General features: G+C 39.4%; 1 protein-coding gene across 1 annotated transcript; it reads left to right on the top strand.

Moving 5' to 3' along the window:
* The first annotated feature begins 1,736 nt into the window (after positions 1–1,736).
* On the top strand, positions 1,737–18,158 carry slc12a8 (solute carrier family 12 member 8). Its single transcript, XM_054615194.1, has 15 exons — positions 1,737–1,804; positions 1,978–2,005; positions 2,634–2,780; positions 2,869–3,015; positions 4,729–4,920; positions 5,329–5,560; positions 10,552–10,666; positions 10,964–11,050; positions 11,636–11,723; positions 12,470–12,616; positions 14,540–15,179; positions 15,293–15,390; positions 15,493–15,610; positions 17,131–17,191; positions 17,489–18,158. The coding sequence occupies exons 3-15, from the start codon at positions 2,640–2,642 to the stop codon at positions 17,655–17,657; spliced, it is 2,235 nt and encodes a 744-aa protein (XP_054471169.1). The 5' UTR covers positions 1,737–1,804; positions 1,978–2,005; positions 2,634–2,639; the 3' UTR covers positions 17,658–18,158.
* Positions 18,159–23,777: the final 5,619 nt, after the last annotated feature.

Raw genomic sequence — 23,777 nt, 5'->3', positions numbered from 1 at the left:
TTTTTTTTTTTGTCAGCTGAAGGCACATGAACTAGTTTTTCCAGCATTTATTACACTCAATAATGAATCCATTTCTCTCTCTGAGGTTTGTATATATCTCACCTCTGTTATCAGAAGAAAATTTAAACTTTGACAATTTCATTGATGACAGGTTAACGTGAATTTTGATTACTTTTTGTAAGTGAATGCAGTTGATTGTGCATTATGATGGGATTTACTGTATAAAACTGTTGGTAATGAAAACACCCCCAACCCCAGATAATGTTTATTTGGTCTTAAAGTAATACTCAACCTGAAATCTGTCTTTTTTTTAATTTTTTATTACCAAGTATTTAACCTCAACAGCTGTGGTCAGCTTGAATCCATGTCAGTTTAAATACCTTTTGGGTGGAGTATAACACAAAATAAGTGTTGTGGTTGAAATATTTCCTTAGCTGCCCATATCATTGTAAGCAATTATTGAAAGCACAATGCAGATGAGTAATCCTGCTTTGGTCAATTTTATCCCATGAATTGTTCATTGAGAATTTTTAAATTAAATTTAGTAATTTAAAATGAAGAACTGATGGGAGGGTTTCATGAGTTATATCAGCAGTACTATGGTATTCTTTCCTTTTAATGAACTGTTGTCAGTAAACTGGCCATAAGTGTCCTTGTATAAGCTAGAGAAAATGTTTTGTGTAAAAAGATCTGAATTATTGAATTTTTTGATAACTATTTTTGAAACATGTCGTTTAAGGCACTGATATGTACAGTATATCATATGCAGTCACTATTGCTACCCTCATTTATCTCTGTAAAAGTCGTTTGTGTCAAGATCTTTCAATTGCCAATGGGAATCTTCCTCCCTGACTTTGGCATTTTCATACTTTTAAAGAACTTGACGAAGAAGCCCTACTGCTTCACTGTAATGTTGAGCTTACGTTAGACAGTAAGGTTTATTTGCATGGTCTTGTTGGGTCGAGTGAACTTGTTTTATGAATAATGTGCAGCTTTAATCGTAGCTGATTTATTTCAGTCAAGTAACCCATATGATTAGATTTTTTGCAATATATTATGATTTGTAAACAATCTTATTAAATTGTTGTTTTGATTGTTGTGTGTCATGTTCTTATGAATAAAATAATTCACAGTATTTGACATTGGATTGTTTTTGAGATGCAAAGTCTATTCAGCTGCGGGTGACATTCAGGATGCCATTTATTGTACATTGCATTGTTTCTTAGTCGGGGGCAACAGTTGGGATACAAAAGTCCAAATTTTACAGGTAGCTCAGCATTTATTTTTCAATATTTTTGTCTAACAAAATTCTGAAATATAAGGAAATTGGAAAAATGTCACAAAAGACAGAAACTTTAAGATCTAATGTTTACAATGACATGACATAGAGAAAAGCAGCAACACACAGACTGTAGAACTAGATAATGAATGGTAAAGTAAAATCCCCACAAATTCCAAATCAAAATATATTATTTCTATCACTTGGCTACACTTTTTAGATATTTTCTGTTGTGTTAATCCACAAATGTACATTTAGGATGTGTTATTTGTGATTGTAGACTTGCTGAAATAGACTGAAAACAATCTAATGTAGGCCTACAAACAGCCTTATGGCCCAAACCAAAAATCTTCTTTCTCAAAAAACTGGAGTACAATCAAGTTTAAGGAAATAATTCCACAAATAAAAAGAGAAGGATACTGGGCGGTACGTGCATTTCCCATCTTTAATGATTAGTCAACTTTCTGGAGGCCTTGCCAAAACCAACACAGGATCCTTGTGCAGAGCAGCAACACACCCTGGAAGGTAACTATCTAAAGTTAACTGTTAGTGCTGCTAATGTTTGCGTGGCACAAGTTGTCAGAAGCAGGAGGAGCTGGCAGTGTTGTTCATACTGACTGGAGTCATCTCTGAGGCACAGAGGAACAATCAAATGATTTGTCTCCTCGATAGCTGACTATTGCTCTTTTTTTTCTCAGCATGGAATGACACGGGACTCTGCATAAGGTGGGTTTAATGTTATCTTACTGTTGAGCTGAGCAAGCAAGTTTACTTTTTTTGGGCCAATTTGTTTGTCAATTTATGAATAACAAATATTCCAATCAAAAGTACAATTTAATTAAGGTGCCGTTTTGCTTATTGACTAATCAAATGGTGAATGCCAGTAAGTCGGATACGTTACTGGAGCATATTTAACTGTTTGCCACCTGGAAATATTAAATTGAAAAGTTTGTTAATTAGTTTTGACAAACTATAGTTGATTTATAGCTAAAAAAACACAAGTGTAAAAATCTGTTCACGGTTGTTTGATACTAATCAGGGTATAGTTTAGAGTAAACTGCGGTCTGTCTGGACTGATTGATTGTTTTAACTAGTAACCTGGCTCATTATTGACTTCTGTCCCTGCTGCATCCGGGTGTCCTCGTGCTGCACCTGTTGCTGTTTAACCGGGATAAGCGGAACAAACTGTCATATTCAACACAAACTCATCTAGGCCTATCTAACATGTGGTCACTTACTTATTAATTCAAATCCTAAACTGAATTTCTCCATGTTGCTTTACATTAAATGTATTATCAACTGTGAGTAAACAGGCCCACCTGTTGAAGTGTAACACTTCTGTTTACATTTGTAGGTTGTAATGGAAACCCTGCCAATAGGTTGGACTGTGCACACCTGTGACCAGGACATAGACGTGGCAGCACTGTTGAAGGGGGGGGTAGCCGACACCAGCACAAACACACACGCACATGTCCATGATTTGTTTCATGAAGATGCACAGGTTTGCTCCTCAAATTGAATGTGATAATGACTTGATGATGTTGAATATATATCAGCCAGTACTTTAACTGTTGTGTGTCTGTGATCAGGGCCTCCAGCAGTCTAGCCGGCCCTGGTGGAGGATCAAACTGTTTGTGTGGGAGCCGGTGCTCTTTGGTACCTGGGACGGAGTTTTCACCACCTGCATGATCAACATCTTTGGTGTGGTGCTATTCTTACGTACCGGCTACCTGGTGGTTAGTATGCACTGTGTTGCTTTCTGTACCATTTCCCCTTCCTCTTTCACATGTATTTCTTGTAAATATTAGGTTACACTGACATAACAAACTGCAGTTTAACTATGTCTGCATTTGTCTTAATGTGCATTAATAGAGAAGCAAAACACATGAAGAAATCTTTTTATTAAAGAGACAAAATAACAGACCTTAAATATTTAAATCAATCTAAATCTTAACCAAAATCCATGACACCAGTGTGTGTGACAATGCATGATGAAGGTTAATGTTCTTAGAGCTTTATCTAGTGCTTAATGCTGTACAAATCTTTGGCATGAGGTTCAATTTACTTTGTTTAATTATTAATTGGTCAATTATGAGACGTTTGGTCAAATGGAACAACCCCAGCACCTCCCATTTTCTCCTTTACACTCATTTTATGTAAACAAAATAGAATCTGCCGCAAGATTAAACCAGTCAGTATGCTGTTAACTTGGTTGTCTTCCCAAATTGATTGCCCGCTCTTATAGAAGTTAATTTTTTTGCATTTGTGTATTTATTATTTCAATATGTGTGAGAATGCAGTTTAAAGTGCCTATAAAATGTGAAGTGTGCTTGAATGTACATTCACCTGCAGTTTTAATGAGCAAAGAAATATTGACTTTCCTATCCAGTTTTTCCAACGTTCGGGTGTTGGAGGTTCCCATCGGCACACAACCTACAGTTTATGCACACAACCAACCGACTCAGCAATAAAGCAAACTCTCTATCATTGAGACTCGTGTCTCAGGTTTGTCATTATAGTGCGGACCATGTATGTATGACTGGTTCTAGGACTTTGCAAATTGAATGACACAGAAATTACTTTATATTATGTTTATATTCACTTTTATAGCCACAAGACTGGTCATGGCTGGTGTGCTTCACATAAAATCTCATTAAATTCCTGTAGAAGCTCTTCATTTTTATTTTTATCTGTAAGTGTCACCCTGTCAGTTGATCCCAAACACTTGAATTTGCATGTGTCATCAGGGGACACCGCTACAAAGACCTTGTCATCTTAATTGCCACATTCGTTTGGGTATAAATTGACAGCTAAAACGTAGTTTGCCATGTGGGGGGCAGGGTTTCTTGAGTGAGACAGGGTTTCTTGAGTGAGACAGGGTTTCTTGAGTGAAAGTGAGATGCATCTTATTACTTCCTTATCACTTGTGCAAAACAATTAATGTTTTCCCTGTTTTTATGGGCCTGATTTCACCAAATGGAATAGAATCAAATAGCGTAACGGGAATTTGAAGTAGCAAGTAAAAAATAACAATATTGGAGTACAAATGTTCTCCAAATTTCCTCCTAGATACAACTGTGACCTTTAAACACATAAGCCAATGGTTTGAACACAGGAGTGTATAGTAAAACCAAAAGGGTCGACTTTTCCTTTTAAGATACTGAGATAAACAAAGACAAGGAAAATGTGCAGACATAAACAGAATAAATATTGGAGAAAAAGATATAAGCATGCATACAGGATGTACAAAGTGTGCATTGAATTACAAACAAACTTTTCGCATATAAGCAGCATAAAAGATCTTGGCCCGCAGACAGTATAGTACAAGCTGTACATCATTATAAAATATGCAATTTACATCTTTAGATGAGTTACATGCTGCCGATGGACACATACTTGTATAGGAGATTTAAGTATTTTGTGTCATCTTGTCTCCCATCATCCTCCAGGGGAACACAGGAGTGCTGCTCGGGATGTTCCTCGTCTCCTTGGTTGTGCTGGTCGCTTTAGTGACGGTGATGTCGGGGATTGGAGTGTGTGAGCACTGCGGTGTTGGGAGTGGAGGAATCTACTCCATGATCTCCGTCGTCCTGGGTGGCAGGGTGGGGGGCACTGTGGGCCTGCTCTATGTGTTTGGACAGGTGAGTAACAAACAGGGGCGCCGCTAGGGATTTTGGGCCCCATGAAAATAATCTTTACAGGGCCCCCAACACAGCGGCAAAATTTTGAATAGAGGGGGAAGGGGGGCCCTGCAGGGGTTGATGCTTCCAAAACAAATAAAGGAATTGTTACCAGGACATGGAAAATAAAACATGTGTGATTATATGTTAGTTAATAACTTAACTTGTCATTATTTTTTCTGTATTATAATTTCATCATCATTAGGGGCCTCTCTGGGCCCCCTCCATCATGGGCCCCTAGAATCCGTCTCCTTTACCCCCCCTTTTCGGCGCCCCTGGTAACAAATACAGACTTTTCAGTTTGACTTGAGTGGTTGGTTTTGAAGGTTCAATCCACACGTTCACATGTTGTTGCCTCCCACCTTGCAGTGCGTAGCTGGAGCCATGTACATCACAGGTTTCTCAGAGTCGGTGGCGGAGCTGCTCGGTCTACAGAGCCAGTGGGCTGTGCGTGGCATGTCGGCAGTGGTGCTGCTGGCACTGCTGGGAATCAACCTGGCCGGTGTCAAGTGGATTGTCCGACTCCAGCTGCTGCTGCTGGCTGTGCTGGCTGTCTCCACGCTGGACTTTGTCATTGGCACCTTTGCGCACCTTGATCCAGGTAGGATTGGGGGGGGTCGTGAATATACTGTTTATGAAGGGTGACGACTGCCTTGGAGGGACTGATTTAATTATGCATATCCACCGCAAGGAGGTGGAAGAAGTTGCAGAGAAAGGGTCACTGCTGCCCCCCACAAACTGGACAAACTATATTGAGAGCATAAGTTTGGGGGATTTGTTTGTTCCACAGGTGGAACTAGTAAGTTAATTGCTGCAGTGCATTGTAATTGAGTAAATGCTGGACTGCAGCCCTTGTTAACATTATTCGTTTCACCTTTGCTTTTCCTGCCATAACAAATAGTGAAAGAGGTAACAAATGGATTTTTTTTTTTTTAATGATATGATTAATATACAAGAGTGCTTCGATGCTAGAAAGGCTTTCAACATTCAGGTTAGCCAGATTTATTCAGAAAATTAAAATAAGATGAATACCACAAGATTGTTGACAGGGGAAAAAAAGAAAAGCAGCTTACTAATAATTAAAATCAAATGTATGAGTAAGCATATCTGAGTAAAGCATTATACTTCTCAGCCTACTTATACCTGAGCTTCTTTTGTTACTGGATTCCACACCACTGTTACTGCTTGATTAAAATGCAGGGGAGGGTTTGTGAAATTTCGTATGACTTCGATAGTGGATTGAGAAGGTATGCTAACTACAGACTGGAGTGGTGAATATCTATGACCTGTTCAGGCCAGTAGATGGAGCTGTAGTACTACTTATTATTGTCAGTATTGGTTTCGCATTCTACTGAGGCTCAATCTCCACCTCTCTTAGAGGCTATTGTCTGACTAACAACCTTTTTGATACAAATTTTACCAATTTATGTTAGTTTTTCCTCCAGTGAGAATTTTCTTTGCCCACATGAGTGGATTGGGTCAGTAAGAAACTTCTGTAAAATGCAGTTTTCTCGTTGCTTAAGCCAAGTCTGAGACTGACAGAGTGTTTATTGAGAAGATTTTTTTTTTCTTTTGTGGTGAGGAAATGTTGCCTTTTTTGAGTAGATTGTATTCTTTTGCTGGCAGTCAGGAAGTCCTTCCCCACATTTCCTGTTCTCACTGATTATCAACTTCCTGTCCAGTGGGAGGAGAAAAGTGTTCCAGTCTTTATGTGAACAGGACATAAAAGGGACAAAACACCTTATATCTTGCATAAACAGATTTTTTTTTTTTAACATCTACACTATAAGAAAGACTTATCAGTATATCACATAGTCTTATGTCCTATTTTGGGCTTTTCTTTCCCCGAGCAAACCACAAGAAACTCATGGTGCCTGTGTCCAGCTGGTTTTTGCAGGATTAAGCTTTAAAACTTCTCACACCCCAGTGTCAACAAAACAAAACAGACTCTAATTCCATCTTGTCCTAACCTGTACTGGTCCACCACTCCCAACCTCCAGCCTTCTTCATATTATACAAGGCAGAGACCACTTACTGCAGCTCTGAAGAATTGTAGGAGAACCACCCATAATGGCTTCTCCAGGTTTTTCCAATTAAGAGCTTCTGTGTGTGTGTTGTGTTGGTGACCTCATGGTTGGCAGAGGACCAGCAGGTCCACTAGCTTGTTGGATCAGCCCAGATTAGCAACTGAGTGAACGCCGAGGCACATCCTGAAGGAAAGGAGCCACCGGTAAAAAAAGAAAGTGGTCAAAGTTTGATATCAGATCTCCTATGTACACTTCCGGGAACTTCCATAGCTAATTGTGTCAGGTCAGCCAAGTGACATAGCCTACTATATGAAAGCTATAATGGGATATTGGCTTGCTGTTGGTTTGCTTGGCTTTGAATACAAAACAGAAATGAATCTGTCAGTATTTAGAGTTAATGATTAGTCAATTGATAGATTAATGGTATTTTTCACACCAAAAGACCAATCATTCTTTTGTTCCAGCTTCTCTAGTTTGAGCACTTGCTGCTTGCCTCCGTTTTATGTCATTGTAAACTTGTGATCTTTGGGAGTTGGGTTTGAGTCTGACAAAAAAAATATTTATGAAAATATTTTATAAATGACACAAAAATCCCAAAAATATTCGTTAGTTGCAGTCCTAGTCTCATTCATTTTGTATTTATTGCAGAGATCAAGTATGTGTTGTTATTATTAGTACTATTATTAAAGCCAAAAAACAAAGATATTTGAAGGATAAGACTGAATTACTGGGTTTTTTTGGTTCAATCAAACAATTAAGATTATTGTTAAATGCATCCACAGTTAAAATCCAAAAAGTTGTGTTGTTTTTGTTTTCTGTAAAGTCATCTATTTATCTAGTTAACCTCTACCTTATTCTGTCAAAACAAACTCTCAGCCACTATCTCAATGTCTACAATGTGATACCAATGACTTAGCATTATGAGTAGAAGGATTGAGGGTGTTTTTACATCTGTAAGTGAACTCTCAGCTGTAGACTGACTTAGCTTCCTTATTTCCTCAGCCTTAAGGATCTGTTAAGTGACTGATTATGACAAGTCCTTCCTGCGATACTGTGGCAAGTATCATTTAAAAGCTGTGTAGCTGCAACATGTAAGATAGCTCAGAATGGTGATTTACCACCCCTAATGGGAGGAATGCATGTCTTTGTGTAGTAAATTATTTGGTCAGTTTGGTCAGTAACACTTCCAGCATATTGTTTCTGCAGACAAACAATTCAACCGCAAAACCTTCTGATTGTGATGCACAGATGAAAAACAATCTGACACTCTTACCCAAATCCTTTTATATAAGCCTATTCCCCACTGAACAGGACGCCATAATGTGTGTCTTGGGACTGGGGTTTAGGGTGTTAACCAGACTCACCCACATATTTGGTAAATGACAAAGAGAGAAGGCCGGAACTGAGATATGAGGCCTGCTGCTCCAGAGACCGCTACATCATCTCTTCCTGTGATCAACACTATATTATATAGTTCTCAATCATCCCAGTGGGACCTGCCCCATCTCTGTGACAGCACAGCCTACCCTATTCTCCATGCACACAGCAGTTTATACTGGTTAGTGTGGGAGAGCAGGAGGTCAGTCAGACTGGGGGGAGAGGCCTCAGACCCTCATGTAATCTGACTACACATTCCAGTCTGTATCAGAGGAATGCTGAGTTCAGAAAGGAACCCCACTCTGCCCATGCACTTGTTCTTCAGACAATATAACATTGTGATATGAATGCTTTCACCACAGCTTTTACAAAATATTGTCCATACAGCAGAATGATTTTTGCCACAAAACCTTACAGTTGATTTTAATAAGTCATATGATTTTAAGAACCGTCCATTGTATTACTAACTACTGTAGCTCCAGATAGCTGTTTTTTACTCAGCAAGACTGAGATTACAACCATTCTAACATCAGTCAGGCTGTACTAAGGGCACAGCTGTGCTTTGAGAATGCTAACATGCCCAAAATGACACTTTTAACATGCTGATGTTTAGCAGGTATGATGTTTGTATTTAATTAAGTTACCAGACTAACTTACATTAAAAAAAACGTGTCTGGATTGCTGTGCAAAATGTAAGGGAGCTGCCATCTACAGTCCGCTGAATCTACAGTGTGCACTGAACTTGAAAGAAAATTGGGCCCAACAGCAATTTTTTGTCTCGGGGCCCCCAATCAAGTAAATCTGACCTCTAACCTGAGCTGTCTTAGATATTGGAGCATGGTATGTTAAATATGAATGTGCAGTTCCACCAGAGTATGGAACACTGTTTTCTTTGAAAGGCATATTTGTTTGCATTTTTTGTTCACAGTTCTTGATATCAAATACTCAGACAGTGTATCCAATAAATTATTTTGCTTTCATAGAAATAGTTTTCAAACAACCTCAATTGAGCACAGAGAGTCAGCCATTGTTGGATGCTGGAGGGTATGTTGTAATGTGGGTGTGGAGCCCATGGTGCAGACATGGACACTGACTGCCCTGGATCTGTTATATTATGATTGTTTGGACAGAGGGCGGTCTCACGGGGTCACCGAGTGAACAAAAGTTTGGGCATCTAATCTAGTTTGATGTGGGTTTTTTCAGCCTCCCTAAATTCCCATCCTGGACAACATGTGCATTTGGTGTGACTTGTCAATCCAGCCTTTATGGTTTGGGCCTTTGTCAAAAACAAAAGAAGATTTTTTTTTTTATTCTCACTCTCTCTCGCTCTTTTCGCTCACACTGTCTAGCTCTCTCGCTCACTCTCATTCCTTGCTCAAACTTGGAAGCTGCTGAGCTTCTGAAAAGGGTGGCGACTTCCTTTTGGATAAACATGTCATTAATCTGAGAGAACACATTCTTTCCCATCACAAGATAACCAAGCGGGAAATGTCCGGTGTTGTAGCATAGGGCCCGTCCTTCAGACTGTGAGCTTTAAATGGCCCCCACCTATGCAGAACACCTCTCCCCCTGCACGTTCAACAAATGGACCTCAACTGACTGCAGTCCCATACTTTCTATTTATGTCATTTTTGGATTTTAATAAATACATAACATAATTCCAAGTAGTGCTCTAATACATTTGGAGGAATATAAAAAAGTTAAATAAGAATATTATTTTGGCCATCAGCATCCTTTAGCTATTTAGCATGTATTGTTACAAATGTGTTTTTAAAAATGAAACCTCTAACTGATGCAATGTTTCAAGACTATAGTATAGGTGTCTGGTACTGTAGGTATTTCCAGGGGAAAGAAATCCCCTGGTGCAGACTTGATGTGTTTACATATCCTGTCAGTCTCAACTTCTCCAGGAAATGCAGTGCAAACACTCACCAATCATCTATGAAAAAAAAAAAAAATGAAAACATGCAAATGAAAACACCGCAGTAATAGCTTTAAGGAAGGTTTGCATGAAGCATTACAGCAAGCAGCCTGCAGTCAAGTGTTATAGCCTTTGGAGTAGAAGTTGATTTGAAACTTCTTCTTGAAGCAAAACTTATGACTGATTTACTCAGTAAAACAACATGCAGTGTCATCCTGGCATAAGGTTCAGGACTAAATGTGCTTTGTGTTTTTGTTTTCCTCTCAGAAAATGGTTTCATTGGTTATTCAGCCGGGCTGCTCGGCAGCAACACAATGCCAGATTATACCCCGGGAGAAAACTTCTTCACAGTCTTTGGGGTCTTCTTCCCTGCTGCTACAGGTGAGGTGGCCCCCCTCATCTCTTTTGGATCTAATATTGTGTGAAAAAACACTCCACAGTTTGCAGGGCACATATGTACGAATTAGGAGCTGTCCATACTCCAGCCCTCCTTTTTTATTACTTGCAGCTACATATGCAGTGTAAAAATACAGTTTGTATTATACAGTATGTTGTTTATATTTTTGTGGTGTGCGTGTGTGTGTGTGTGTGTGTGTGTGTGTGTGTGTGTGTGTGTGTGTGTGTGTGTGTGTGTGTGTGTGTGTGTGTGTGTGTGTGTGTTTGTGTTTGTGTGTTGTGGGGTTATGGCAGGCTTCAACATGAGCTCAGACCTTCAGCGGCCTGAACACAACATCCCTGTGGGAACGCTGGCAGCTGTCTTCACCTCGTATGATGATATAGTTCAACACACACACACACACACACACACACACACACACACACACACACACACACACACACACACACACACACACACACACACACACACACACACACACATACACAACAATATTGTCAAATAAGAAAACACCACATGCTTACATTACACAGTTGCACACAGGACCACAACTACAGTAAAAGTGTACAGACAATGGCAGGCCTGCTGTAAAAGTACACAGACGGAAATACTATAAGATCATACAGACTGGCCATATTTGCAAAATTAGGTTGTGGTACCAACAAGTCAAAAATTATGTTACAAAGTTCTCATGCTACAAGGATAGTTTTCAGATATAATACTTTGGGGTCTCTCCCTCAAAGTATGAATCAGCCTAAATGGTCCTTTTCAAATGTTTCATCATTTTGTGGGCCACCTTTTCCACCTTCATTGGAGAGAATAGACAAACCCACATTTCCAGCATGGCCCTTTCAGACATTCACTTGTAGAGCTGTGATGTCAGATTCCTCTAATAATAGTGATAAAGCAGCAGTTGTTAATAATCCCGTGTGGTGTACTGTTGGTGACCCACAGGTGGTTCCTGTATCTGGTCTTTGTCTTCCTTCTGGGGGCCATCTGCACCAGAGAAGCTCTGCGCTATGACTTCTTGATAGCAGAAAAGGTAAACTCCCCCTCTGTTTCCATCCTGCCCTGTAAGAGCAGCCCTCTCAACACAAAGGTTGAGGCGAGGGGATTCCCCCTCATGGCTTACTTTGTTGATGTGGTGTGGTTAGTCCAGGTTCTGACTGCAAGTCTGTTCTCAGTCAGATGTAGAAACCATTGCTGATTTAATTTTTTTCAATGCAAGTAGAAATATTATTCATAAATTACATCATACTTGAAGTATATGAAAACTACTGTGTCTGTCCCAATACCCAGCTCACGGTCTTAAGCATGTAATTGCACTTTCAGTCACTGCCGAGTAGTAATCACATGTGTCCCATGTTAGAAATACTTAGACACTGTCCACTTAACTTTCATTTGATGTGCAAATTTCCTTAATACTGCTTCAAAGCGTTATTCAAAACAAAGTGAATGCCACAATTCATAATTGTGTACAGCTCTAAAGCAGTCCAGTGGTTGGTGGTTAGATGTCAGACCTGTTGTCACTACTGTATATAACATTGTGAACTAGAGTGTACAAATAGTGTAGTATTACTGACAAACTCACTCTCATATTAATATATTTGATTTTGCTCTAACTATTTGTTGATTCTTTTCAAAAATCCTTGACTTCCATCAGTGGTTAGTTCTCATTGTTTTTAGAAGGAGCTGGCTGCAGCGGAACTGAACTGGGTGTAGCTGTTGTGTGCGCTCAACCCCACCCCATCCTCTTCCACCCTGTGTTTGTTTTCCCTCTTCCTCCAGGTCTCCTTGGTGGGCTTCCTCTTTCTGCTGGGCCTCTACATCTCCTCCCTGGCTTCCTGCATGGGCGGCCTGTACGGAGCACCCAGGATCCTCCAGTGCATCGCCCAGGAGAGGGTCATCCCCGCGCTGGCCTTCCTGGGAAGAGGGGTGGGTGGATGGAGCATGAAACGGAGGAATGTGTGCACATTAAACGTATACCGAAAAATATTAGCTAGATTCAACATGATGCACAGATTATGTGGTGAAGGTGTGTGTTTATGCACCAGTGAGTTCACTTGTTTGCAGAACGATCATTTGCTCCAAACCCAAATTGAAGTTATACCTCACTGTGATTATTTAAACGGTACCATTAACATTATAAGCCAGAAGACTTAGTAACCTGCAATGCATTGGAGTCAAACTTAAGACCAACTATTAAAGGGGTAGTTCAATTTCCTTTTAATAATTATGACTATTTATGTGTCTTGTCATTGTAAGACAAACATCAACAACAGTCATGGATGCCCTTTAAACATGAGGCCAAAGTAGATCAGTTAATTAAACTCTATGGGAAGCAACTTCTCTCAAAAGTAGAGAAGCATGCTGTAAAGCTTATGAAAGATTTATTGCTGCATGTTTTTTTTTAACAATATAAATTAATCATCAAAATTCAAGTTATTCAGTTTAGGAAAATTAATTTGACAACACAATCATGGATGAGAAGTTCTTAAAAGTACTTTGGATTAAATCATAAATGGCTTCTGAGCTCACATGTGGACAAATCTGTCTCCATGACAACTGAGCAACATCTGCTTCGGTTTATCAAGACTGTGTTAAACCGTTGTGAACCAATCAAAGGCCCCCAATACTCTAATGTGTATTGGGACCCAATAACTAGTGGTGGAATGTAAACGCAAGTACATTTACTCAATGTGTCAATGAAGTCATCAAGAAAATAAACAGCAGATTAATCCATAATGAAAATAATCATTAGTACTGTTCAAAATTATTCAAAATAAGCTTCACTTCAACCAACTGTACATCAAATGCTTTTCAAACATGAATATAATTATATTAAATATAATTACATCTGATAATAATTACACACTTTTACATTTTCATTGCAGGACTTTTGCTTGTGCTGGAGTATTTTAACAGTGTAGTATTAGTACTTAAGTAATGGACCTGAGTGCTTCCTTTGACTGCTAATAAAGTGTGTGTAGTCTGGATGCACAGGGCGGTGTGGTGGGCGGACTCAACAGGAAACAGTGACAGGAGTGCCTAACTATAGAGTTTGGAATTTACTTCATAGAAGTAAGATGACTGACTGCATTTACAGCAAAGAGTTACGACTCACTGCTGCTACACAACTGCATACACACACACACACACAGTCACGTTGACATCCTGACCCCGTCCACCCCAGCAGCAGTGTCTGACCTCTCTCAGCGGGCTGGAATGAGGCCCTAGACATCTTGGCCCAAATCAAAGCTTCAGAACAAACGCAGGAAGGGCGACGGGCAGGACCCAGCTCCGCTGTGTGTGCTCTGGAGGCCCGCCAGGCACACAGCAGTGCTCCTTAAACTGTGTGACGGGACCTGGGAAGTGAAAGCAAGCTGGTTTAGAAAACCACATGTTAGAGTAATTGCTAACTTTCTACAGGTTTGGTTTTTAAATGACTCGAATATAACTTTATGTTTAGTTTAATGTCATCGCTCCCTTTTGATGGCTGTTTCTCCTTTGTGTCCATAAGTGAAAGTTTTTATTTGGGTAGAAGGCTGCAGAGCTACAGTTTCTCAATCAGGAGGCATGGGACAATCTTCTTTGTCCCAGTCTCACTGTGTTGACTTTATGCATTTTTTACATAGTTCCACTGTCGTGTGAAACCTGTGCATCTCCAAAACATCAACTTTTGTTAGCTTGAGTTGATTAAAACCAGGTCTGATTTCAGCTTTATCAGGATGCATTTTTCAGGTGGTTTATTAGTTCTGATTATGGTTATAATCAGAAAAAAAACAAAAACAATCACCAGTTTTGGTTATTTTGTTTTTTTATATGGCGACATTGTGACACTATCTCCGTCTTTAACAGAAAGGCCCAAACAAGACTCCAGTGGCAGCCATCTTTCTGACCAGCCTGCTTACCATGGCCTTCATTTTCATCGGTCAGGTCAATGTGCTGGCCCCGATCGTCACCATAAACTTCATGCTCACCTATAGCTTTGTCGACTATTCCTTCTTCAGCGTGGCCATGACCTTCCAGCTGCAGGCCAAAGAGAAGAAGGAAACCCTCGTCCCAGCCAAAAGAAACCAGCGTGGGTCAACCAAGCAGAGCTCTAGCCCTCTGATTGAGGCCAATCTCCCCAGCTATGGGAGTGGAGGCGAGAGTCCGCAGGGTAAAGGCACTCTGTTGGAGTTCACCAGGGACATGGACCAGATCTTTCCCCCTGTGTCAAGTGTTGATGCTGGAGCCGAGAAGACCTCCAACATGCGAGAGCCGAGCAGTCGATACGAGGGCAGAAAGGCTGATGTCACTGCTAAGCAGAAGCTGATGGACAGCTTTGGTTTGGACCTGAACAGAAATATTTTCCCAGAAGAGAAAGGAGAGGGAGCTGAGGTGCAGCATGGAGGTGCAGAGCCCGAGGCTGGAGAAGAACCACAAGGGAAACGCTGTTCAAAAATAAACCACGCTGAGCAGGACTCACCTGCTGACCCTCAAAGTCACAGCGCAGGTGATCAGCTCCAACCATCAAACACTAGTTTACAATAGACAGGAGAAGAGAACATAGAAGTTGGTTGTACCTGTTTTTTTTTATTAACCAGACCCTATAATTGACTCTTTCAGGTGTTGGAGGTAAAGCCGAGCACCAGATTTTTGAGATCAAACCCATGCAGAATTCATTGCATGCAAAGTTCTGCAACCCCTGGGCTGCTCTTATTGGGGTAAGCTACACATTTCATGCTCTACATTATTTGTTTTTGTTTCAATAATTTGATTTCAGATGATATGTACATAATTTAATGAATATTTGTCTTTTCTTTCAGGCATTGAGCTCCATATTTATTATGTTTGTTATTCAGTGGGTTTATGCCTTAGCAAACATAGTCTTTGCCTTGCTGCTCTTCATCTACATCGGGAAAGCAAGTCCTGGACTACCTATAGGTGATTTCAATCAGTTTATTTTTCTGTTGAGACACACCTAGCTTGGCTCCACGGTGATGTTTTTTCAGGGTGACCAAATGTCTTGACTTGGACAGGACAGTCCCACATAAAGAGAATATTCACTGTAAATGAAAAATCCAAGTTGAGGGAATTCTGTATTTACATTATATGGGACAGAGGGAGTTTTTTCTGTCTTTCACATATATGTACCACCTGCACCTCTGCAGCTTTTTCCAGTGTGGAATGCAAATGTGAACTTTGGACATAAAATGCATTTGGATGAAGTTTCTTTTGACACTGTACAGCCAGCACTGAGCTTAGCACCTATAGCTGTTAGGTTTTCTTGTTGTCCCTCCATCTGGTCCATTCTCGTGATATATCGGGAACACCTTGAGGACATTTCTTCAAATTTGGTGCAAATGTCCACTTGGACTTAAAGTTGAACTGATTTGGTGATCAAAAGTCAAGGTTATTCTGACCTCACAAAACACATTTTTTAGTCATTACTCTAAAATGAATGTGCTAATTATGACAATTTCAGACAAATTTCTAAGAGGATACAATGATAAAGTGATTACATTGTGGACAGACATGGATGTGAACTGCCACATGACTGGCTAGCGGAGGTATACAATTGTGAGGTGTTAATTCTAGTTCAGGGAAATCCTTCTCATTAAAAATATCAATTATATTAACAAACTGTGAAAACAAGTCTTATACTGTTCCTTGCCATGATGTGCATAGAGGAGTCTTCTGGAATTACAAGACCTTTTAAGACCCAGGAAATTGTTGATCACCAGTCATGCATTGCATTTTAAATTGTATAAATCATATGCTTTTAATGAACGTATTTCATTACACATTCTGTGTTTTGATATTTACTTGATTCGTTAACTCTCTGCTTAATGGAGGAAACGTGTTATTTATGCCAAGTGTTAGTTTTGTAGCACGATAACAAGGTCATTCCATAAACTTTTATAAAGGGAGTGGTCTGCAAGTAATTCCTTTTATGTAAGCTAAAGCACGATTCCTTCTTGCATTTTTCATGTTTTTAGATCATTTATATCATCCCATTATGTCCAACAAAAGATCATTTTCAGTTTACCCCTTAAAGCATTTAGATTTGGTCACCCCCTGTTCAGTTGTTATGTGACCTGGTAATGTACTCTGGCACATTTCTGGGACTTTCACTCGTGGTCTTCTTGTCTGGCAGGCTGGCAGCTGTTGTGGCTTAGGGATTTCTAGAAAAGCTAGATGTGACACCCAGCACCTGTGCATTAAACTCACCACAGTACAGAGTGCTTTAGCTGCCTGACTAATGGCATTTCAGAGTGTGTTAAACACTTGTCACACATGTGGTTGATGCGATGCTGTGTGTTTCTTCCTGCTTTGTTACTACACTTCCGTGCACTGTTGCAACTTCCAAAAAATTTTTTTTATGGTTTTCTGCAGATAGTAATTAAATCAACTAATTTAGCTAATTTCTCCAGATGACAGTTTGTATTTTGATTTATTTGCAGGTATTGCAGCTCGATTCAGCTTTTTCACGTGGCTCAAATCAACATTGAATAGCATTTGCAGGTATTGTGTTGTTGTCATGGTACAAAATGATCAATCAGGAATCAGTTTATAGTAATAAGTGACGGATGAATAATAGATTTAAATGTCATTCATAATAGAAATGTTTTTGCTAAATTATCTATCCAGAACATTGATAAAACACAGACTGTAACTTAAGTAATTTTTCATCCTTGTCATTAACTATTCATTCTAGTATTACTAAGTCATAGAATGTAAGATAAGATTTTCAGTTATTCATTTCCCATGTCACACTGTCCCCTGAAACCCATTTCTCCATACTATTTCTCCATCTTCCAGGAGGAACGGATCTCCTTCGGATGAGATCGTAGTCACCCCAGCTCTGTCCGGGGTCGGGCTGAAAACAAAGCAGCTGACAGAGGAAAATGCTGACTTTGCCTCTCGTCACCGCTATCACCAATCCTCATTCATCAGGGTCACCAAGATGGTGCAACCACCACTTCACTGACACACAACTGAAACACAGCCTCTGTTACAAGCTGTCAGCCTCAAAACCACATTTTCTGCCTCAAACCATGTCTTATGTTAGCCTGTAGGCCACTTTCTGCACACATATTCAGTGGCTCAGATCGTTTTTCTTCCATATATGTAAACTGAAATTAAAATTATTATATGTCTAAATATACTTTATGACTTTAACTTTTGAAGTATCACAGTCCTGTTAAAAAATGTTGTCAGATGACTGTACCGCTGGGTCACTACCAGGAAGTCCAGACACCATGGTGCTGATGTGGCTTAAATATCTTGCGTACATGTGGCACAAAGGTTTAATTAAATTATGTTAGTTCACCTCTGTGTGTGTACGGATCATTGAAATTTATCCCAGATTGTTATAAGTTTGCTTTTTTGTAGCTGTGAGTCACACATGTCCTTGCAGACCCACAATAATTTAGAAAAAACGATGGAATGACAAAATTGTCATATTCATTGGCGGCATCTGATTAAAAGACAGTGAAAATAACTCAGAAGAAATTGCAAACCTCACTTCTCTTATTTAAAAATGTTGTACAGGAAAACATAAGATCAGAAGGTAAAATAAGGTGTGTCTTATATAACTGATGCAGAAAAGGGTTACTTAATGTAGTTTAGATAACATCATCAGCCTATTTCTAAATTCCCTTGAATATATATATATTGTTTAATGATTGTGTCGTTATTATGTTGTATACAAATATATTAACGATGGCATAATTTAATTTTAATAAATTTGTATAGCACAATATTTTACAATAGCAGTTCAGAGTGCTTTACATGAAAACAAAGAAACAAATAAAGGAACAAAAAAAAGGGCAAATAAACAGACCAGACCAACAGTCGGACCAATCTGAAATTTAAAAAATGTTTGAAACCTGAACCACAGTCCCAAAGATGCATTCTTCAAATCTGATCAAAATCAGATCAGTGGTGAGGGTTAAATCTATCTAATACACGCTTTTAATGTTTGAATCCATCATTCAACATCATTCAACATTGACATTTCTCCATTTCTACAAAAACTCAACTCCCTCTGTCTATTAAAAACCACAGCCAGCATCTGTTGCCACAGTGCTTGTTAGGAATATAATGTTGAGTAAGGAGAGTGAGGAAAAGCATCCAATCGGCTGATATTTCTTAGTTATATCAGAAGGTCATTTGATTTTCTGGTTTCAAACACATGCGTAATAGACTGTATGATACATTAGGTCATGCTATTTAAGTGAAGTGTTTGTGTTGCAAAGTTCAGAAGAGTGAATGTTCTAGCAGCTCAACCAGCAAAGCTGTGAAAACCACATCCTTTAAGCATTTTGTTATCATCTCTGCAACCTGCCAACAGGCATATCTGTAAACCTCAACATACTCTTACCTTGTTTCCAGTACTGAGACAGTATGGTTTACTTACCATCCATAGCAGACAAACCTCTAGATGGATTGGCTGAAGAATGGGACCTTGCACAGTGTTAAACTTATGTTAGTTATTTTTGGCTTTTTGTGATGAAGGTGAGATAGCAGGAGTAAACTTTCTGCTGAAAACACACAACACGAGTGTGGTCTGAACATTGCAGTAAACTGGAGCTTGCACAAGCTTTTCGTATTCCACTTGTGTAAATGCACTTATTGTACTTTCACCAACCATTTCTTATAGGTTTTTGCACTAATTGCGTCACTCTATTGCGAAATTGTCAATATTCACTATTATAACATACCACCATAATGAATGGCTGATGTTTCAGTCTTATTAGTCACTGAGAGGGGTCGAAAAGATAAATGATTTACTCAATTTATTATTAATTATACACTTTTGCCTTGAAAGTGTAAAATACAGCAGAATCAAATGTCATCCATCACTTTACCTTTTCGTCAGGTAAACAAATGAAGTTATAAATTGATTAAAATGCTTACATCGCATAGCTATGGCTCGGAGAAGGAAAAAGTATGGCTTTAAAGTGTATTAATAGGGTTTCAATAAGAGAGGATAAGAGGAAGTGCGTCATTATAATATGACTTCACCAGAGATTTTGATGATAGGATTCCTAATTTGATCATTTTTTACTGGCAATGACTGATGAGTTGCTATCATCCTCCAGAACAGAACAGAACAGAGCAGTGACATAGTGTGTTTGTTTGATTTGTCTCAAAACTTCCATGTCTCTAAAAGCATCAGTGTCTCCTGAAGGCAGCCACTGGGATGAATCGTCTTTGGGTGGAATACAAACACTATGGTGTATTTTGGGATCCTGTGTGGGAGTGTGTGTGTGTGTGTGTGTGTGTGTGTGTGTGTGTGTGTGTGTGTGTATATATATGTGTGTGTGCAGGAGGAGGAGGAGGAGGAGTCCGGGCTCCTTCGCTGTGATAATAGGCTGCTGCCTCGGCTCTGTTATCTTCCGTTCCCCGCCGTCCGAGCAGCGGATCTCCTCCGGACCTGCTGCAGGATTTTATTTCATTCTTAATCAAACTTCGCCTGCAGCCGGAGCGCTGCTTCCCATGGTGTCCCCGGGAGACTCCCCGGCCTGCACTCGACTTTACGGAAACTATCTGCGACCGTTCGGGGGGTCTTGCAAATCATGGAAACGTGGTTTTTGATCATGTCCCTGTCGGTGCTCCTGCTGGGTCTGCCGGGGCCCCTCGGGGCAGGGACCCCCAGTATGAACAGCACGGACCCGGTGACGGCAGGACTGGACTACTCGGCCGCCACGGATGAGATCAGCAATGAGACGTCAACTTCACACTCCAGCGAGAGTTTATCAGCATCACAGAGGAACATCCTGCTCACACACACTGCGGAGACACACACTGCTGCTGGACATCTCGGTAAGATGCAACTGTTAAGACAAAAAAAAGTGACTTTATTTTGATGAGTTCACCCACATTATTCCAGCTGATTATTATTTCTTTCCCCATGCAAAGAAAATAACTCTAAATGTCTTTTCTTTTCATTTTTAACCATATTTACTAAATATACTTTAGTTGGAGAAGTGCCCCCAATAGAAGCTTATTAATGATTAAAACAATTGGTGATGTCTCAATAGTTTGTGTTGGATTGCTATAATATCTTAATACCACCTGTTGTCCTGTCCAAAGTGAATATTAGCTGATGCAACCTGTTGTGCATAAACTACCGGAACATGAAGGAAAAAGACAACTTTCATGGTGCTGTTCTGCCACACATTGCATGCATGCATAAGCATCCTGAACAGAGTGTCGTGAAACAAGTGCATTGCTCTTTTTGTTTAGTTTGTGTCAGTATAGAACTTAAACTAACAATAATTATAATGAAATGTTTTAGTTTAATTGTTTTCTCCATTGATTGAGTCATGTAAGAATTGTCCATTACAAGTTCCTTAAGCCTAAATTGGCATATTTAAACTGCTTCCTTTGTTCGACAAAAAGTTTAAAACCCCAAAGTACTCATTTTATTATTGTAGAAGACTGAGAAAAACTGAAAATATTAAAAAATGAGAAGCTGGGCCCAGTACATTATTTTGCATTTTTGCAATTTAACGATCAATCTATGAATGCAAATTAATTTCCTGTCGCTGATCAATTATTTAACTAATTGTTTCATTTCTGCTTCAATATATAAAGTGTTTTAAGGCTCATACTGTGTACTCATATGTGTGGAGCCCACTATGAGACAGTTTTCTTTGATTTTTGCGATATAAGTCCTCCCAACACTTTAAACTGACGGACCTTTCTAATGAACGAAGAGTTGTAATTATAGTTAACATGTTAACTTTGTCTATAAATGTGGTTCACCAGTTTATCTTGACCCATTTACTAAATTAAACCAATAAAAACTCAGAGACCCTGTCATGAATGTGTAACTCCTATCATGATCCATCAAATCTGATCAGCATCTATACTTCTTTTGAGACATTTGCTAGACATGAGGTGTTTCTGTTCCAATAAAAATAAAAAGTCTTGACATTTCTTCAGGTGTTGATAAAGTGTATGGATCGCTGTATCCATTGGTCAAGATCATCTTGTCTCATGTCTCAAAACAGGGATGTACTTAACGATGAATAATTTAAACCACAGCCAATAAGAAGAAAGAGAGATTTAAGCTCTGGGGGTACGAATTAAGATTTCTCAGAAAATAATTTCTTGATTATTAGAATGCATAATGCAACCACTGGTAAGCATGAAACAAAAAGGGTACCACAAAACATCCAATAATTGTCCTCATGAACAGAGAGCACTGGACCTTTACACAGACACTTAATGAATTTGGGCGATCTACCCGCTCTGTGTAAAAGTCATACATTTATAGTTTTGCTGTTCAAATCCGCACAACTGCCTCATTATTACCTGAATATAGTTGCAATGCAACTGCACCCCTATTATTATTATTAACAACATACTACTATTACTAACTACTGACACTATTACTATTAACACTACTGATGTCTAATGCTACAGTTTGCCAATCGGTCACAGTACAGTATACCAAACACCCTACTGATGATAAACATGCAGCACAGAACGTACAGCACTTTTTGATACTACATATGTCTCACTCTGATGCTATATTCAAAATAATTTTACAGATATATTAATTTATAAATACTGTGTAAATGAATGGGCTACTCCTCCAGGGAGATTATGACATACTGTGTTATTGGTGAACCCAAAGTATTCTGCATTTATAAACTGATACAAGTAAGACATCCCAAAAAATGTACTGTTAACCTAAGATGTAGTTACAGGCTATGCATCCTACATGTTAACAGCGATGTCGGTGATAATTTAAGATGGCCATTGTGAAAAATGGATGTTGTCCTGTGAGATTTTTGCTTGGTGTCAGTCATGCTTGATGCATTGAGACTGGGAGCTGCCCAGAACAATTCAGTTATTCAAGGGTCAAATGCTTTGCTCAAATGAAAAAGAGTAGTTCCTGCTAAAGAATGATAAAGTGGAAATGAATCACTGTGCTTACACTGATTACACCCAGATTCACCTCTCCTGTTCATCTGGTGACTAATACAGCTCAGTATTTAGTCACTGAATATTACAAAAGTTTGATCCGTAGGCGATAAAACATCAGCCAATATATTCACAACCTCATTCCAGCGTCCAGCCACATTAATATGATAACACTACTGAATTTGCTGAAATGAATATGAAAGCCACAGAGCTTCTGGTAATAAACAGATGCGTAAAGACGACTTTACAGCTGTGTTAACAGTTAAGAGCTGAGAGATAAACACCACAGTATCTGGGAGTGTCCCTCACTTGTTGCCAACACCACGTTCCTGTCTGAGTTTTTGTTGCCCCGGACTGGATCCAGAGAGAGAAAATGAAATAATGAGAGAGACACATGCAGAGGAAGTGAGAGAGAGAGAGAGAAAAATAGAGTCCAGTTCTCCTCACAGACTCCCAGTGGACGGGCTGTTCTGCAGTTGAACTCTCCCCTCCATTGGTTTTGGATGGTGGCTGCTGGTGGCTGTGTACTGGCCGTCAGGATGCTGTCCAGTACTGACGCTCAGCCTCAGAGGTGCTGTTGTTCCAGTACTGGACTGCTGGAAACGGGCCAGGTAACAGGCTGTCAGACAGCCCAGCATCAGTGATGAGCAGAGAAAAGTTCCTTTTTCTCTCACATACACTTGATACTTTAAGACTTCTATTTAAGCACACTAGTTATGTAATTTCAAGCGACACTCATCAATATATATATGTAACATATCGTCATGAATCCACAGATGATTATCGCCCAACTCTGCAGTTCACCCTCAACTCTATGATGCATTTTAGCGTCTCTCAGTTCATTATTTTGGTTTTAAGGCCGGTAACCGAAATTCAGTCTCACAGCTCTCATGGCGTTCTATCCAGCTACAGCAGGCAGCTGTTTTCAGCAAAAAAAAACTCTGCTTCTGTACACAACTTGCCCTGCATGAAACAACTATAACTTGTGGACAGAATGGAGCATGGGGAAAAGTATTATTTCAAACTCAGAGTATTATTTTTCTGTCTTTACTATGTAAAGTGCCTCTGAGTACCTTTTTAAAGCGCTATACAAATATAATGTTATTATTATTTAAATTTGGACTTATAAATGACCAAATTAATGTTAATGTAACCTGTGTCCACTGGA

Source organism: Anoplopoma fimbria, chromosome 16 (assembly GCF_027596085.1).
Source record: "Anoplopoma fimbria isolate UVic2021 breed Golden Eagle Sablefish chromosome 16, Afim_UVic_2022, whole genome shotgun sequence".
In the NCBI taxonomy this organism is placed as follows: Eukaryota; Metazoa; Chordata; class Actinopteri; order Perciformes; family Anoplopomatidae; genus Anoplopoma; species Anoplopoma fimbria.
Note: the sequence above shows the minus strand (reverse complement) of the source record. Positions and strands in the feature narration are given on the sequence as shown.